This window comes from Lepidochelys kempii, chromosome 7, assembly GCF_965140285.1.
Source record: "Lepidochelys kempii isolate rLepKem1 chromosome 7, rLepKem1.hap1, whole genome shotgun sequence".
Classification (NCBI taxonomy): Eukaryota; Metazoa; Chordata; order Testudines; family Cheloniidae; genus Lepidochelys; species Lepidochelys kempii.
The window spans coordinates 123222599-123242165 of NC_136386.1; the positions used below are offsets into that span (position 1 = coordinate 123222599).

Consider the following 19567-nt stretch of genomic DNA (forward strand, 5'->3'; position numbering starts at 1 on the left):
ACTTTGTCACCTCAAAATAAAGATTTTATGCTACTAAGAGATGTTAACAAAAATAAAATTTTAGCTTGGTGCTGCAGACACTTGTGTGCATGCGTAGTTAAGCATGAGTAGTCCCACTGAACTCAGTAAGACTGCTCATGTAAATAAAGTTAAATGCCTGAGTAAGGGCTTGTCTTCATGTACAGTGGCACAGCTGCAGCGCTTTGGAGAAGATTCTCCTGTGTCTCCGGGAGAGCTTCTCCTGTCGGTGTAGTTAATTCGCCTCCGTGAGAGGCGGTACCTGTGTGACTGGGAGAAGCTGTCCCGCTGACATTGTGCTGTCTACAAGGCGCGGGGTTAGGTCAGTGGATTTTTTACATGCCTGAGCAATGTCGTTATACCGCTGTAGGTATGTAGTGTAGACCCAACCAGGCCTCCGTGTTTGCAGGATTAGGCCTTTAATTTTCAGGGGTTTATTTTTTTTTTTTTGCTTATAAGTTTTATAAAATTCCAATAAGACACTCTACCAGTAGCAGCATTTTGAGAACAGCATTTTTAATTTAGTTCATTTATATATTTTAATCAAAAGTTTCAATAGTGTGAATTTTCAAATTAGTTTTTACAAAGAGAGTCTTAGCCCGAGGTTTTTTTTTAATCCAAGTAGTTTAAATAATAAATTTATATTGGTTATTTCAATTGTCCCATCCTGATGTGCTTTATAAACATGAAGCAGCATGCCACTCCTAAGTGGTAGATTAGTATTATCCCCCTTCTACAGATGAGGTGACTGAAGTATAGAGAGAAGTGAAGCCATTTGCCCACGTTCTCACTGGTAGTGGTAAATCTGGACTGGTATCCAGGCCTGACTCCCAGCACTGTGCCTTAGGGCTTGTCTGCACTTACATTCTATAGCGCCCTAACTTGCTGGCTCAGGGGTTTGAAAAATCATCCTGCTGAGCGCAGCAAGTCTGAGCGCCTTGAAATGCTAGTGTAGACCGGTTCCGAGCGCTCTGAGCTAATTCCCTCGCAGAGGTGGATTATCCGGAGCGCTGGGAGACCTCTCTCCCAGCGCTCGTGCGCGACCACACTCGCACTTCAAATCGCTGCCGCAGGAGCTTTCCCACGACAGCACTTTGAAGTTTCCAGTGTATCATAGAATATCAGGGTTGGAAGGGACCTCAGGAGGTCATCTAGTCCAACCCCCTGCTCAAAACAGGACCAATCCCCAATTTTTGCCCCAGATCCCTAAATGGCCCCCTCAAGGATTGAACTCTTAACCCTGGGTTTAGCAGGTCAATGCTCAAACCATTGAGCTATGCCTCCCTCCCCCCCCGCCCCCCCGATGTAGCCATGCCTTTAGTCATAAGATCATTATTTTGGTTTAATTATGAGATTTTTTTGATTCTTTAAAGGAAAAAGTGACTACAGTACTTATATAAAACAAAATGTGGTCCTGTACAGCAGTGGTTCAACCAGGGGTCTGGGTCCCCCGGGGGGCCGCGAGCAGGTGTCAGGGAGTCCGTCAAGCAGGGCCAGCATCAGACTCACTGGGGCACAGGGCAGAAAGCTGAGGTCCCACTGCATGGGGCTGAAGCCTGAGGCCCTGAGCCCCACCACCTGGGGCTGAAGCTGACTCCTGAGTAGCTTAGCTGCATGGGGCTCCCTGTGGCATGGGGCCCCAGGCAGTTGCCTTATTTGCTACCCCCCTAACACCGGCCCTGGCTTTTATATGCAAAAAAATCAGTTGTTGTGACACAGGTGGGCCGTGGAGGTTTTATAGTATGCAGGGGGGGCCTCAGAAAGAAAAAGCTTGAGAACCCCTGCTGTACAGTGCTTTCGTCTTGATACTTAGCACTTACATTGAATAGGTCAATAGCTACGTGTATAGAAACATCAGCTAAATGTAACAGCCCTGTGAGATGGGTTAAATCGGTATTATCTTTGTTTTACAGAGACGAGCAAACCACCTGCCAAGCTGGTGGCAGAGCTAGAGTTAGGACTCAGGAGCACCCTGCTCCAAGCCATGCACTCAGTCCATTAAAGCAGGGAGTTCTCAAGCAGGGGTATGCGTACCCCTGGGAGTACGCAGAGGTCTTCCTGGGGGGACATCAACTCATCTGGATATTTGCCTACTTTTACAACAGGCTACATAAAAAGCACTAGCGAAGTCAATACAACTAAAATTCAGACAGACAATGATTTGTTTATACTGCTCTATATACTATACATTGAAATGTAAGTACAATATTTATATTCCAATTGATTTGGGTAAAAACGAGAAAGTCAGCAATTTGTCAGTAATCGTGTGCTGTGACACTTTTGTATTTTTATGTCTGATTTTGTAAGCAAGTTGTTTTTAAGTAAGGAGAAACTTGGCGTGCGTAAGACAAATCACACTCCTGAAAGGGGTACAATTGTCTGGAAAGGATAAGAGACGCTGCACTAAATCATGTTGTGTTTCTGCTATCCAATTAGTGCATTAAATATTGCTAATGCAGAGACTCAGCTGCCACGTTTGCCAGCGATCTATGCTTGGCAATAGCTCACCAGCACAGTTTCGGTTATTAAAACTTGTGCTTGACAGGGATTGTTGGCCAGGACACTGGGGTTAGTCTCTCTACTGCTTTTGAAAGGTGTTTAATTTCCACCAGAGGTGAGCAAAAGGAACTTAGTATTAATAAATCTCTTTTGAACTGCTAATGTTCAGGCTTCTGTTCAGCGGTAGAACTGGAGCTGAGTATGTCCTACTCCCTAGGGTCTGAAACAAAAACAGGGATAACCACCTCCTCCCCATTTCGTTAAAGGTTTATTGGTCCACTGTGACTTCATTTTCTGCTTCACCCATTCTGTGTATATAATATTCTACACTCAAGGCAGAAACAATTTATGTAAGATACAGTTTTGTCAATTTCTTTACATCTCCCACATTGGGGGGCACTGTTGAGTCCATTAGATGTAACGGTTCCTTTGGGTTGCAAAATAATGTGATGGCAGACTGTTTATAGCTGGCAAAAATACCAAAAAATTGCCATGTCCACCTGTAGTATATTGGGACCAACCTAATGACTTGTGTTTTCCTAGACTCGACAGGGGAGGAAACAATAGTTGTGTATAAAATGTGGTGGAGAGGGACTGTGGTCGTCTTTAACATATAAATGTAACTTGTTTGGTGCTAATATTTACCATCACCACCGCCAGCCAGGCTGAGGCTGTCTCTACACTGGTGTTTTTGAAATGTCTCACCATTGTGCTATGGCTGGAGCAGCTCCACTAGGGGGGTAGCAATGGTGGAAGCACTAGTGTAGATTAGCTGCTGGCATTTTACCACTGCCCAGTGGGAAACGTGCCACCAGCTGGTCTATACTAGTGCGCCTGCCATTAGAGCTGCGGTTGTAGTAATTTGGGGGGGATTTTAAGAGGAGTGCCAGTATGCACAAGGCCGTAATGTAAAATAGTGGAAAATGTTGGTTTTCTTTGCTAATGAGGAAAAGTATCAAGCCCTCAGGGAAGCTGAGGCTAGAATAGTGATTTTTAGCAGGAGCTTATCTGGGGACTGAAACTGCATGTGTGGCTAAAAACATTTACATTGCTTAAGATCATCCAGAAATTAGGTTAGGTTAGCCAGGTCCAAATGTAAAAGGAGGTCTCTCTTATGTTTATTCTCTCCTAGCCCCGAATACATATGCCCAAAGATGGATTCCAATTTACATCTTCTGGATACCAAGCATGGCTAAAGCAGGTTGGATTGTATTCCTGTTTCTCATCTCTTGTGAGGGATTGTGCCAGACACTTGTGCTTGTCTCCGTAGTAAAGTACATGTAAAGACCTTATTAAGTTACAGTGCTGTGTAAGCTAATATCTTGCATAGTCATATATTTGTGGGTTTTGTATATGTGCATGTTATGCATGCATCACCTTTTCTTCACAAATCTTAGGCATTTATACTTCTTATGAAGGAAAGTTCAAAACAGAATTGCCATAAGGGGGAATGGATTGGAGTCTGAAAAGAAATCTGCAGCAACAGCTCAAATTACAGAATTAAAATGAGTCTTCAAATGTAAGGGTGTATGGTGGTGGTAATAATGTGAAGGCCAGTGGGTTAATACACCTGAGACTCACAACATCTAGAGCCTAATTCAGATTTGATTGGGTGAAACAAGTGTGGACATTTGCTCACATCACATAACAATCCTGTAGTTTGACACAATCTGACACTATTGGGAGTCCCTGCTCAGAAGGCCTAATGCTATATTACTTGAGCTATTATTAAAGGCAAAGCTTTTGATGTCTCGGCAGCTGGGCTCTAGCGGTTGCTGTCAGCCTCTCACTTCGATGAGTGTAAAATTCCCTTCAAAAGAATCTTCTAATTTTAAAATTGTGTGTATAAAGCTAATCCTTGCCCATGTATTTTCATGGGAGAATCCAGTGTCCTTGAGAAGACGGAGTTAAAGTTGCTGTTTTTGTAGGAAGCCAGAATGATTGCGTTGTTATGGCAACGAAAACTGGAAAAATGAAAACAGCACAGATAAGCTGCATCCTGTTGTCGTGGCAACTAGAGTTGTGAAAATGATTGAGGGTGGTGTTGAAAGAATCTGTGGTACTGTGAGCCCAATAGAAACAGACAAAGAGACAAGTCACTTGTGGTGGATGGGAGAAAATAAAAACCAGAATAAACTTAATCTCACATGATCAATTTTATAACAGGTTTGAGTGGGGTTATTAATGGTCTTGGGTCTTTCAAGTCGTGTCTCACTATCTTATGAGTAATAACCGAGCACCTGATCCTTCAAAGTACATTGTACTCTTAACTCCTATTGATTTCAGTGGAGTTAAGATTGCTTGAATGCTTAAGAGGCAGTGGAGATTGGGTCCTATATTATTAATCCAAAGCAGTGGTCTTTAATATAACAAATGCATCTTTGTAAATTTCTAATATTCCGAAAGAGTTCTCTGGGGCTTGAACCCTGACTGTCTGAGAAACCATCTCTTTCTCCATAGTCCTTCACACTAGCGAAGGTCAGCTAGGACACTGACGCTAATGTTTTCTTAATTTAAACATAACTGGGGAGGAGGCAGGTTATTTCAGTAGAGGGACCTCAGCTTTGCAGTTAACGTCTGTCTCCCAGCCCAAATTTGTTGTCCTACAGGGCACAACATCCTTTTTGGTCCGAGGTGGTGGCCTGGGAGAGTGTGGTAGGGAAAGGATTGTCTAGATTGTGTCTGAGGTAGATTTTCATAAGTTTTACCAAGTGCTCAGGTACATATGGAAGGGTGCTTTTTATACATGCAAAATATAAATAAATGTATAAAAATTTACCATGTTCAGAAGTGAGCCTTTTATATGGAGTCTTTCACAGTGGAGCAAATTAAAAAAAAAAAAAAAGAATCTTTCAAAAAATCAATGTCTGTGGCTGGTATCTTTCTGATTTCACTGTGCCACTGTTGAGTATTAATAAACATCTTCCTCTGTTTTGCTTCTCCTTCTGCTTGATCCTTCAGTGAAATTACAGACCTATTCTTGTGCCCGCCCCCGTCCCCCCTCCCCTCGATGGAAATAGCTGTCACAAATTCAGTGCTATGATTTCACAGTAGGAATTACAGGAGTAAAGTGGCTCGTGCATGTGTGTGTGTGTGTGTGGTGGTGTTGGGCGGGGGAGAAGCCTTTTTTTAAACACATAGTTCGGGTAAGTAGCAGAGATGGTAAGAGATTGAAGTGAAATGGATTTAGTTTTAGGTGACTTGTTATAATGGCCTTTTTAAAAATAGGATTTGAGTCAAAAAGCTACTTTAAAAATATGCACAAACCTAAATATTTATTCAAATAGAATGGCGCTATGGTTATGCATCAAGTTTATTCCTCTAAGTGTGCTTTTAACAGGATTCCGCGGTAATGGTTCGTTTCCTCAGTGTAGCCGGGTATTGATCTGCTGCCTTGCTTATACAGAATGAGAAGTATTCCAGTAATACAATGTATTAATGTGGGATAAAAGCAGTTTATATTACAAATGAGATGGAGGAAGATGGAGTTCTGCAAGACTGGACACATACTATAAATATCCATAAAACTGACAATTTTATCTAAAAACCGTGCTGGCAACACTTGCATATTTTCAGCCTACTTGAAGTGGAGTTAATAGTTGATCACTACCTGAGCATGGGTCGCCCACACTAATGCCATTACCCTCTGCCCTTTAATAGCAAGTTTTTATATTTAATGTTGCTGTGGTGTAGCAGAGAGCTGTGTTATATACATATGTGGTCTAGAGGAAGTACAATACAGATGACCAGAAATACATTTTGATTTAAAGAACAGACTTTTAAGTAATCTGTAAAGCTCCATTTTCTGTCTGGGTTCCTATAAGTTCATCCTTTGGTAAAAGACAAACACCTGCAGTTCTTTTGTTCAGCCCTGTTCTTGATTTAATCTTCTTTCTTCAAATGGCAGCATTGTGTTTTCCAACAGTGTGGAACATCCCATCCCCTTAAAGCTGAGCCTTTTGAAAACTAACTAAAATTCCCTGTGGAAGCCAAAGGTTTTTTAGGTTTAATGTGTACATAAATAAGATCAATAGAAATATTTTGTTCCCATTCCTGTTTATATATAGAAATCCTATATGTTTTAAATTGAATTGTGAAGTCAGATAAATTAAAGCTGTTAATTAGCTTAAATGTCTTTGATTACATTAACAAGAAAACTAAATATTGTTTAGGTGACTGGTGAGAGCAAGGTAATTCAGAGTTAAAACTGACCCTTGCCCTTCATGTACCATTGTGCCTTAGTATTGTATCACATAAAGAGTTTAATATAATGAGCTCATCTGACCCTCCCTACCACCCACAGTATCCTGGAGTATAATTTTTAGAACCAAGTTATAAACCTGTACAAATATTTTATACTGGAAACTCCGGTGCTTACCTTAGCTAGATTGGCGCCAGGAAAGGCCACTATAATCAGAGAAGGCATTTGAGATACGAATCGGCTATACATCAGTCAAGTCAGCTGGAAAAATGGGTATAAAAATCGTGACCTCAGTGAAATCTGGATCCGTCCTTTTAAGCTGAGCTTTCCTAGAAGAAATGTCCAGAGAGATTGTTTCTGTCCCTGTTTTGTAATACCGTCACTGACATACCTTCCTTACCTTCTGAAAGATATATTCTGTATTTCCAGTGAGTACCTAGAGACTTCAGATAATTTGAATTTAAAAATGCATATACCGGTTTTTTGGGGAGGAAAGTTTAAAATAAGTAGCTCATTAATATGTGGCACTCATAAAGAATTTTGAAAATGTACAGTGCTGTGCACGTATTTAAGTAGTCCTCAAAACACTCCTGTGTGGTAGTTGCATAACATAACAATCTCTCAGCATATGCTCAGTGTGCCCAACTGATTGTATAAAATTATACAAATTGGAAATAGAAAAGACAAATTATCCAGTTCATCTCCCTATCAGTAGAGGTTTGTTCCCTGTAGTACATATTTTTGGAGCTATAGAACTAGGGTAGATAAAAGTCCCAAGTGTGGGGTTCCCCTTAGAGCCTTGATATGTCTTCATAGTAGTTTAGAATCCAATGTGGTTAGGCAGTTGATGTGTCAGGGCTTCTGCTGCTTATTCTAAATGTGATCATTTCACTGTTTTCTTCTTCTTCTTGGCCACTTGCATCTGTCTAGATTAGGTGCTTATCTGGCCCCCAGCACCATGGTATCTGAGCGCCTTACAATCCTGAATATATTTATCCTCAGTACACCCCGTGAAGTAGGGAAGTGCTGTTATCCCCATTTTGCAGAAGGGGGGACCGAGGCACAGAGAGACTTAAGTGACTGCTCAAGACCACAGAGGAAGTCTGACACAGAGCAGGGAATTGCATTTAGTTCTCCTGAGTCCCAGGATGACACCCTAACTGTTAGGCAATCCTTCCTTTCAATTCACTTACTGTCTCTTGTCATGTATTAAGATTTTAAGCTTCTTGAGGCAGGGACTGTTTTTTGTTTTTAAATTACATGTGTGTGTATAGCACCTAATGCAACAGGTCCCGGAGTGGGGCCGATAGGTGCTACTGCGGTACAAATAACAAAATGGAGAGTAGTTGCACAATACTTGATAACGAATGGCTGGTACTTTACACATTCAGTTACCTGTGTAAATATTAATCAACTTCCAAGGTTAGTATCCTGGGCATCAAGGCATGGAAGAAAGTGTAAAGGTGTTGGGGAGAAGTGGACAAATGGAGGCTGGTGGTGAGGAGGAGGCACAAGGAGGGGAGACAGTAAGATTTGAGAGTGCAAAAATAAGCAAGTTGTGAAGGGTCAGCAGTTAAAAACTGGGACTTAGTCATAATCATGTGTTCACTTTTTGAAAAGTTTAATATTTTTAGCCTACTTAATACAGAATGTTGATCTAGGAACTTCAAATACCTCCATGCTTCAGACCTTCGTGAGAAATCGTCCATAGGCCTGCTTTTCATGAGCTGGAGCACAGAAGCTTTTTATTCATGCAAAAGTCATTTTGAACGTCTAGGTCCAGTCTGAAAGTCTCTACTTCTTCCAGTCTCAGGGGGTAGCCATGTTAGTCTGTATCCACAAAAACAACAAAGAGTCCTGTGGCATCTTAAAGACTAACAGATTTATTTGAGCATAAGCTTTTGTGGGTAAAAAACCCACTTCTTCAGATGCATCACAATGTTTCTTCAGTACCTCTAAAGAAGGGTATGGCATCTGCAGTCGTAAGAGCCACAGATGCACTTCATGGTATTTATAAGCTCTGTGGAACAAAAAGCAACAATTCATGGAAACATCAGTATCCACTGGCACAGACAGTAAAGCTTGTAAATTCCAGGAGAGTTATTTACTCAGTTTCCAACAATTAAATTGTAATATTCCTTAAGTAAGGTGTAGTCTCTGCTAGGTGTTTGAAGGAATTTGTAACCATCACTGGAAAATCTTGTGCATGTTTCAGTTAGGACAAGCTAGCTCCTTTGGTTAAGAAACCTCTGCTCACCTTTAATCTCAGAGACTGAGGGCATGTCTACACTAGAAATGTAAGGTGACCTATGTTAGGTCGATTTAAAACCACTGCAAGTAATTACTGTAGTCACTCATGTCCACACTATCCTCCTCCTGTCGGTGGTGCACGTCCTCACCAGGAGCGCTTCCACTGACTTAAGAGGGGCAGTATAGGAGGCTGAGAGACTGGGCTCTCAGCTGCACATGCAGCTTCCTGCCGGGGGCCCGTTTGCTCTCTGGGCTCTTGGCTCCCGGCTCCCAGCTGCCAGGGACCCGGAGATGCCCACCAGGAGCCCTGCGCTGGGGAGCTGAGAGCCGTGGGGAGGGATGCAGCTAAGCTCCGGGCAATAGGGAGTAGGGAGCATCCGGGCGGCACCTGGGCTCCCCTCGGGGAGCAGGGAGCTAGGCAGGCAACAGCCCAGCTGGGAGCGGGAAGCCACCCACTTGTCTTGGTGACAACCCAGCTTTCTTGTCAGTTTCATGGCTGGAGCCGTGAAATTGACAAGAATGACAGCCAACAGCCTATGTAAGTAGTGCAGTGTCTACACAGACACTGCGTCGCCCTAACTACGCTGACATAAACCCAACACCTCTCATGGAGGTGGAGTTATGATGTTGCTGTAGTAAGGCACTTACATCAGCGGGAGGAAGGCTGTAGAGTGTACACTAACATAATTAGGTTGATCTAAACTGCCTTACATCAGCCTAACTGTAGCGTAGACCAAGCCTGAGAAAGTCTCATAATGACTCTGGGTGGGGAGACACTCCTCCGCCCCATCTAAAACTGACATTCTCCTTCTGGATCCCATACAGGTAAAGAAATACTTGTATAATCTAAACATATACAAATCAGTCCATTCAGATTGCTATCAGCTTTGGTTATTAAGAGTATTACCTAATAAACTTGCTATAGCGCTGGAAACTCTTGAAAATGTATGGTAAACTGGGAAGGTATCAGGGCATTAGGCCTCGTCTACACTACACAGTTTTGTCGACAAAACAGTGGAAGTGTCTGCAATGCTCCTCCCGCCGATTTAACTCTCCTGCTACGCAGACATAATAAAACCACCTCGATGACAGCATTGAGCATTTTGTGACAAAGGTAAAGCAACACAGTGTCAGTGTAGACACTGCATTTTCGTATGTCGCCCTAAGTCATCTCCAGGAGGTGTCACACACTGCCTCTCATGACTGCTCTGGTAAGCAGTTTCTACTCTGCTGCCCTGCACTCAGGTAGACAGGCATGTGCCCCTCCCCTTTAAAGCCCTGGGAATTTTTGAAATTCCACTTCCTGTGGAATGGACATGCAGCAGTGCCATGCTCAGATCAAGGAGCTGAGGTAGGCGTACCAGAAGAGAAGGGAGGCCAACTGTCAGTGTGGTGCCAAAAACATGCTGCTTCTACAAGGAGCTGCATGCCATCCTCCACAGCGACTCCACCTCCACTGTTAAGAGCTCCATGGATACGTCATGGCAGCAGTCAGCGGAGTCAACCCTGAGGATGAAGTGATGGACGAGGAGGTCGAGTTCAAGGAGAATGTGGGACAGGCTCCTCTGGCAGCATGGTGAGTCAGGACCCCTTTTTTGACTCCAGAGGGGTCTAGCCAGTCCCAGCAGTCTGGTTCTGGTGTGCCTGAAGCAGGAGAGAGGAGTTCCGGTAAGTACTAATTTTTCTTTCATACTGCAGGGTTATATGAGGAAGAGATGTCCTTATTTTGTTACATGGTGCACATGGGAGAAGGGATGGAGATTAACAACACTAGGTTCTGTTTCCATCTGCTTCTCTTTCCCCTGTGCAGCTACACAGTGGGGGCCCTGCAGAAAAGTTTGTTGATGAACACCAGGGTCTCCTGGGAACCGTCCATTGAGATCTCTAGCGAGCTTTTCTGCAGATACTTTGCAGTCCCTCTGCTGAAGGTTCCTTGGTAGAGCTCCTTTGTTTCTTAGAATCATAGAATCACAGAATATCAGGGTTGGAAGTGACCTCAGAAGGTCATCTAGTCCAACCCCCTGCTCAAAACAGGACCAATCCCCAATTAAATCATCCCAGCCAGAGCTTTGTCAAGCCTGACCTTAAAAACTTCTAAGGAAGGAGATTCTACCACCTCCCTAGGTAACGCATTCCAGTGTTTCACCACCCTCCTAGTGAAAAAGATTTTCCTAATATTCAACCTAAACCTCCCCCACTGCAACTTGAGACCATTACTCCTTGTCCTGTCCTCTTCTACCACTGAGAATAGTCTAGAACCATCCTCTCTGGAACCACCTCTCAGGTAGTTGAAAGCAGCTATCAAATCCCCCCTCATTCTTCTCTTCTGCAGACTAAACAATCCCAGTTCCCTCAGCCTCTCCTCATAACTCATGTGTTCCAGACTCCTAATCATTTTTGTTGCCCTTCGCTGGACTCTCTCCAATTTATCCACATCCTTCTTGTAGTGTGGGGCCCAAAACTGGACACAGTACTCCAGATGAGGCCTCACCAATGTCGAATAGAGGGGGACGATCACGTCCCTCGATCTGCTCACTATGCCCCTTCTTATACATCCCAAAATGCCATTGGCCGCCTTGGCAACAAGGGCACACTGCTGACTCATATCCAGCTTCTCGTCCACTGTCACCCCTAGGTCCTTTTCCACAGAACTGCTGCCTAGCCATTCGGTCCCTCGTCTGTAGCTGTGCATTGGGTTCTTCCGTCCTAAGTGCAGGACCCTGCACTTATCCTTATTGAACCTCATCAGATTTCTTTTGGCCCAATCCTCCAATTTGTCTAGGTCCCTCTGTATCCTATCCCTGCCCTCCAGCGTATCTACCACTCCTCCCAGTTTAGTATCATCCGCAAATTTGCTGAGAGTGCAATCCACACCATCCTCCAGATCATTTATGAAGATATTGAACAAAACCGGCCCCAGGACCGACCCCTGGGGCACTCCACTTGACACCGGCTGCCTACTAGACATGGAGCCATTGATCATTACCCGTTGAGCCCGACAATCTAGCCAACTTTCTACCCACCTTATAGGGCATTCATCCAGCCCATACTTCTTTAACTTGCTGACAAGAATACTGTGGGAGACCGTGTCAAAAGCTTTGCTAAAGTCAAGATACAATACATCCACTGCTTTCCCTTCATCCACAGAACCAGTAATCTCATCACAGAAGGCGATTAGATTAGTCAGGCATGACCTTCCCTTGGTGAATCCATACTGACTGTTCCTGATCACTTTCCTCTCATGTAAGTGCTTCAGGATTGATTCTTTGAGGACCTGCTCCATGATTTGTCTGGGGACTGAGGTGAGGCTGACTGGCCTGTAGTTCCCAGGATCATCCTCCTTCCCTTTTTTAAAGATGGGCACTACATTAGCCTTTTTCCAGTCATCCGGGACTTCCCCCGTTCGCCACGAGTTTTTCAAGATAATGGCCAATGGCTCTGCAATCACAGCCGCCAATTCCTTTAGCACTCTCGGATGCAACTCGTCCGGCCCCATGAACTTGTGCACGTCCAGCTTTTCTAAATAGTCCCTAACCACCTCTTTCTCCACAGAGGGCTGGCCATCTCTTCCCCATGTTGTGATGCCCAGCGCAGCAATCTTGGTGCTGACCTTGTTCGTGAAGACAGAGCCAAAAAAAGCATTGAGTATATTAGCTTTTTCCACATCCTCTGTCACTAGGTTGCCTCCCTCATTCATTAAGGGGCCCACACTTTCCTTGGCTTTCTTGTTGCCAGCATACCTGAAGAAACCCTTCTTGTTACTCTTGACATCTCTCGCTAGCTGCAGCTCCAGGTGCGATTTGGCCCTCCTGATTTCATTCCTACATGCCCGAGCAATATTTTTATACTCTTCCCTGGTCATATGTCCTACCTTCCACTTCTTGTAAGCTGCTTTTTTATGTTTAAGATCCACTAGGATTTCACCGTTAAGCCAAGCTGGTCGCCTGCCATATTTACTATTCTTTCGACACATCGGGATGGTTTGTCCCTGTAACCTCAACAGGGATTCCTTGAAATACAGCCAGCTCTCCTGGACTCCTTTCCCCTTCATGTTAGTCCCCCAGGGGATCCTACCCATCCGTTCCCTGAGGGAGTCGAAGTCTGCTTTCCTGAAGTCCAGGGTCCGTATCCTGCTGCTTACCTTTCTTCCCTGTGTCAGGATCCTGAACTCAACCAACTCATGGTCACTGCCTCCCAGATTCTCATCCACTTTTGCTTCCCCCACTAATTCTTCCCGGTTTGTGAGCAGCAGGTCAAGAAAAGCTCCCCCCCCCCCCCCCCCCAGTTGGCTCCTCTAGCACTTGCACCATAGCACTTTCTTCTCCCATTGTAGGAAACTTTGCTGTGCCAATTGGCAACTGGTTCTGGAGGAACCAAAGCAGCACAAAGATGAGCAACGTACAGACCCAGTCTGAAGCCACACTCATGTAGGAGATGCAGCTTTGCATGTTTGGTTACCCTCAGTAGTGTGATTTTAGCATCGATTGACCCCGCCTGTGGAAAACAGTGCCAGTATTCCGAATAGTGGCCTTAGGCACTTGTACGGATCCCCTTCTGAAACCACCCAGATCCTTTGTCCCATCTTTCACCACCCCCTCCTTGGGCTGATCTCACCACGTTTCGTGCTCTGGCTGTGCTGCGTTTGCCAAGGGAAAGTGAGAAAGAGGTGTATGTAACTTTTACGGTTTGGGACTGTGACAATACTGACTGTTTTTGTTTTGGTTTTTTTTCCTTCTGCAGATGTACTCTTGAGGGGCAGCTCCTACGCATTGGTGGAGCGCCTCCGTCTGATAAGGAGGCAAACAAGGAGGACGTGCTTCACAAAATGCTGCAATCATCAGATCTGGCTGATAGCGAGCACAGAGCATGGAGAGACACAATAAACGAGAAACTCGAAGTGGGTAGCCAGGAGAGGAGACAAGGTCAGGAGTGGCTAATAAAGCTCATGGAGGACCAAACAGAGACGCTAAGGTCCCGATTGCACTGTAGGTGGAATACGTGTGCTCGACTCGCCCTGTAGCCCATACAGAACTTCCTTCCTTGCCCTCCCCAAACTCCCCACACACATTCCTCTCATATTCCCAGTACATTGCAGTACCTGTTGCGCCCCGCCCCAGGGATATTTTCCATAATGACATTTGAACTTACGTGCAACCGAGAGATCCTCACTTCGGAGAGAGTTGCTCACTGTCACTGTCCCTTGTGAGAAATGTTAAGCTGTGTATTGCTGTTTAATAAAAATTCTGTCTTACAGAGACAGTGAGTCTTTATTTGTGACCTACACAGGGTGTTTGCCACTGTGTGTGAATTTCTATTGCAATCAGCCCATTTGCAGACTACAATTAACGCTCAGGCAGGAATCATTATGGGGGTCATTCAAGGTGGCAAGTAAACAACACCTGGCTCAATGCATTACAGAAAGACATGTTACTGGGGCTCATTGTCAAAATGCTGCTTCAAAGCCTCCCTTATTTGAATAGCGCCCCCTGCTTCATTGAACCCCTCAAATAGCCCTGGTGTCTGGCTTGAAATCAGCCACCAGGCGATCCACCTCAGTGCTTCATTCCTGTGGAAACTTTTCTCTCTTGGCTTCACAAATGTTATGCAGAGCACAGCAGACTGCTATGACCATGGGAATATCTTTCTCATTGAAGACTAACCTGTCAAAAAGGCAGTGCCAGTGACCCTTTAATCTGCCAAACGCACATTCTGCAGTCATTCTTCACCTGCCAAGCCTGTTGTTGAAGCATTCCTTGCTGCTGTTAAGGTTTCCGGTGGAAGGCTTCATGAGCCACGGGACTAAGGGGTAGGCTGGGTCTCCCAGGATCAGTTTGGGCATTTCCGCATTCCCTGTTGGAATCTTCTGGCCTGGAAAGAGTCCCTGCATGTAGCTTTTCTATACAGGCCAGTGTTCCTGAAGATGCGTGCGTCATGCACCATCCCTGACAATCCTGCGTTGATGTCAGTGAAATGACACTGGTGATCCACCAGCATCTGCAGTACCACAGAGAAGTATCCCTTTCTGTTGATGTACTCTGTCGCAAGGTGGTCTGGAACCAACATTGGGAAATGTATGCTACCTGTCGCAATTAGGGAATCCCATTGCTGCATAGCCATCCGCTATTTCCCACTCATTGCACAGAGTCACAGTCATTCTTAGCAGGAGGCGATTTATGGCCCTGCATACTTGCATCACTGCTACCCCTAGGGTGTAATTACAGTGGTTTCTGATCGTTCACGTAACTGAAGTTGACTTAACTTTGTAGTGTAGACATGGCCTTAGAGAATATTCAGTATAATACAGGAGAAGGGAGAGTTAAGAGCAACTACAGCAATGAATAGGAGACCGGGGGAAATCACTTTGATGGATTGAGGTTCATAGGTATAGCAGGGAATGTAAAATTTACCAAACACCTACTAGTCAGAGGACTAAACCTACTAGCTATAGGTTGATCTGAAAGATGAATGGGGGGAACCCACCACTGACATCAATGATATCAGGCTGCAGTTTGTCACAGAGGTCACAGATTCTGTGACTTCTGCAGTGCCCGGTGTGTCTGGCTCAGGGACAGCTAAGGCAGCCCCTGTGCCAGGCGCACCGGCTGCTGCTGGGGCAGTCTCGGGCCCCTGTACTGTGCCCCCCATCCCCCAGCAGCAGAGTTTGGGTGTGGGAGGGAGCAGGGGGTTTGGGAACAGGACAGGATGAGACCGGCTCAGGGTGGCGCTTATCTGGGGGGCTCCGCAGAAGCAGCAATATCCCCCTTGCTCAGCTGCTTGGCAGAGGCAAGGCCAGGCAGCTCTGTGCCTCATGCTGCCACCCGCATACCCTCTCCCAGCACCTGCGGTGTCCTGGGCAGCCCTCCCCCCAATTTTATTCACTGGTATTTTTAGTAAAAGTTATGGACAGGTCACAGGCTGTAAATTTTTGTTTACTGCCTGTGACTTTTACTAAAAATGCCCATGACGAAAACGTAGCCTTAATGATCAGTGCTGAGGTTGAGAAGTCCAGTACTCACTCCCAAGTTCTTGGAAGTGGGAAGGTCCTAATGAATGTACTGTTACTGAACGTTGCTAGAGGGCTTCACTCTCTGGTTAATGGGAGCCAATCATTCTGAACCCTTCCAGTCTCCTAGGATCTGGCTCAGTGCTTTCATAAGTGAAATATACTGTTATCCTTTTGGCTTGAAGACTGTTTGTTTTGTGTTTTTTGCCTGGTGAATTGTGTTATTGCTTAAATGCCCTTAATTGTGGTGGCCCAAAGGGTTTCACTATAGTTGGTCAGTGAAGTAGAAGCATGGAACCAACTCTTTTCTAATTCCCATAGATGTTTGTGGGATGGAGCTCGGGTATGGAGGGTTAGAGGGGTTCTGGGTGTATGGGGTGAGGGTTGGCGGGGATGTCTTGGTGTGCAAGGACCAGATGCATAGGAGTTTGGCAAATGGGGTAGCAGCTTCCTCTACAATGACCCCTCCCCCTGCAGCTGAGGAGTGATGGGGACAGGAAGCAGGGGAGGATGCTGAGCTTCCTGCAGCCAGGTGAGGTTTCTGGCCCCAGCCACTTCTTGCAGGGGAAAAGGAAGTTCTGTCCTCTCCTGTCTCCAGCCCAGCTGGGACTAGCAGCTGATTCCGGCTCAGGGCAGGAGCCACCTGCTGGGATGTCCCCAGCCCTGCGGTGATTTACCTCTCTGCCTGCTGCTCTGGGTGCCTGAAATGATGTATCTGCACAGCTACGGAATGGTGCATGACTGCTCTTGCAGCTTCCCTTTGCTTCCCTGTCAGAGAATCATTTTTCTGCAGGGAAGCAAAGAAATCTGCGGGGCACATGAATTCTGTGGACGTGCAGTAGTACAGAATTCCCCCAGGAGTAAAGGGCAGAGAAGTAGTACTATATTATCAGCCAGTGAGTTTGAGTACCTGTACTCGTGCACCACCACCACCCGCCTCTCCCCGGTTCCTGGTGGTGTCTGCCGCAAACAAGCGGGACAGATGGGGTAGTCGAGCATAACCCCCAAAAATAGAGGCTAAGAGATTGGACCTGTTCGGACACCATGTTTATTTAGTGGGTAGCCTCCAGTTACGTATCTCTAACCAGCATGGGTCATGGCTCCAGTGATTGGGCTTATCTCACAAAGTGCAGCAGTCCGTTCAGGACCTCCCCTTCAAGTGTGCATCCATGTTCTCTAAACAAACAGACTCCAAGCTTCATGGCCTCAAAGACTTGAGGGCCACGCTTCGCTCTCTGGGCCTTTACATGCCCCCAGCCTCCAGGAAGCACTTAGGCCCCAGCAGCCTCCCAGATTCCCGGTGCCTCCTTACAAAAGAAAGGAAAAGGACTGTACATGTCTTCAACCCCTACCTTCTGTCTCATCTTCCCAGTTGGGCTCACACAGATGCCCCGGCGGGGCCAGACAGGCCTTTTGAAGGTGTGCCCAAAGATGACATACCAGTCTCGACTCTGGATCCATCCATCCTTTTGTTTTTGGACCGCCTGTCACACTTCCACCCATCATGGTCTTACATAACATTGGACCGTTGGGTGCTCAGCACTATAACAGTCGGTTACACCCTCTAGTTTTCATCCACCCTGCCATCCCTACCCAGTCCCTTTTCAGGGACCCTTCTCACAAGCAGCTTCTTGTCCAGGAAGTGCAGGCCCTCCTAGGTGTGGTGGCTGTAGAGGAGCTTCCTCAAGACTTGAGAGGGAAGAGGTTTTAATTCCAGTGTTTCCTAATCATGAAGGCCAAAGGCGGGGTAGGGGGTCTATGGCCCATCCTGGACCTGCATCACAACAAATATCTAAAAAACCTGAGGTTCTGCATGGTTTCTCTGGCCTCCATCATTCTCTCCCTGGATCTAAGAGACTGGTACGCCACTCTCAATTTCCACATCTCCATCTGCCGCGAACACAGGAGATTCATCAGTTTGTGGTGGGTCAACACCACTTACCAATTCACAGCATTTCCCTTCAGCCTGTCTGCAGACCTATGGGTTTTCACAAAGTGTATGGTGGTGGTTGCAGCCTTCCTCAGATGTTGAGGCATACGAGTCTACCCATACCTGATGACTGGCTGATCAAAGGCTTCTTGCAGGCTCAAGTCCAGCACAGCATTGGCATAGTATGGGCCACCTTTCAGGCTCTGGATCTGTTAATAAATGAGCAAAAGTCAACTTTGGTTCCCTTCAGAGAATAAACTTCATTGAGGTGGTGCTCGATTCCACCCAGGCCAAGGCCTATTTACCGGAGACCAGATTCCGAACTATGCCAGACGTGATCTCCCCCAGGTCGCAGCCCACTCTCTTACAACCTCCTGGGTTTGCCTCAAACTGTTGGGTCACATGGGGGCATGTACCTATGTGGTGCAGTACATGTGGCTACACCTCCGAGCCCTATAGTTGTGGCTGGCATCAGTCTACTCCCCAGGCAGACATCACCTGGACTCAGTACTCACGATTCCATCGTCTGACATAGCTTCACTGACTTGGTGGAGAGACCCAGGTTCCAAATGAGAGGGATACCCTTTGCCGTGCTGTATCAGTTGGTAAGCTTGGTTTAGGACGCCTCAGACCTGGGGTGAGGAGCCCACCCTGACAATCTGCGGACTCGGGGCCTCTGGTCCCAGGAAGAACTCTCCCAGCATATAAATGTCAGGGAACTGAGGGCAGTATACTTGACTTGTCAGGTGTTCCTTCCCCAGATCTCAGGCAAAATGGTGCAGGTCTTGATGGACAACTCAGCCTTAGTGTTTTACATCAACAAGCAGGGAGGAACTCAATCTTCAGCCCTGTGCCAAGAGGCCCTCCAGCTATGGGACTTCTGTGTGAAACATGCCTTTCACCGCGAAGCGTCACATCTCCCAGGAGCCTGGAACACATTGGTGGATCACCTCAGCAGGTCCTTTTCCTCATCATGAGTGGTTTCTCTACCTGGAGGTTGCCAATGTCATCTTCCAGAAGTGGGGCATCCCCACGTGGACCTATTCGCCACCAAACAGAACAGGAAATGCCATCAGTTCTGTTTGCTGCCTGGGCTCAGCAGGGGTTCTGTCTTTGATGCCTTCCGGCTCTCATCGGCAGACCGCCTGCTGAACGCTTTCCCACCAATCCCCTGGGTTCACAAGATCTTGCAAAGATCAAGCAGGGCAAGGCGAGAGTTATTCTGATAACTCTGGCGTGGCCATGCCAGCATTGGTTCGGTACGCTTCTGGACCTCTCAGGGGCCATTCCACTCATGCTCCAATCCTGTCCGGACTTGATTTCACAAGACCATGGGCATTGGCCTTTGGCTTCACCCGTACCTCGTCTCCTTGCACTTGATGGGATGGTTGCTGCGTGGCTGAACCCTGAAGTCAAACCTGTTCCGAACAGGCCTGCTCAAGTCTTACTAGGTAGCAGAAAGCCTTCCACCAGGGCCACTTACTTGGCTAAGTGGAAACATTTCACGTGTTGGGCCTTTAAGCAGAATCTGTATCTATCCCGGTCTTCTCTGCTGTCTATCTTGGACTATTTGCTCCACCTTAAACATTAAGGTCTGACTCTCTCATCTATTAAGGTTCACTTGGCAGCCGTCTCAGCCTTCCACCCTCCAGTGCAGGGCCAAATC

At 46.1% G+C, this 19567-nt stretch overlaps 1 protein-coding gene and 1 long non-coding RNA gene across 15 annotated transcripts in view; both read left to right on the plus strand.

The window, feature by feature from the left end:
* Positions 1 to 19567, plus strand: part of BTRC (beta-transducin repeat containing E3 ubiquitin protein ligase) — a 176472-nt gene that overhangs the window by 27324 nt on the left and 129581 nt on the right. For 6 of the 14 annotated variants that reach the window (XM_073354542.2, XM_073354546.2, XM_073354547.2 and 3 more), the window contains one exon: positions 3650 to 3718. The exons of the other annotated variants lie outside the window; for them this stretch is intronic. In XM_073354542.2, the coding sequence (XP_073210643.1) occupies positions 3650 to 3718 (69 nt within the window). The remainder of the gene's footprint in view (positions 1 to 3649; positions 3719 to 19567) is intronic. 14 annotated transcript variants of the gene reach the window in all.
* Positions 9544 to 14221, plus strand: LOC140915091 (uncharacterized). Its single transcript, XR_012160094.2, has 2 exons — positions 9544 to 10636; positions 13709 to 14221. It is a non-coding gene; the product is annotated as an uncharacterized LOC140915091 (long non-coding RNA).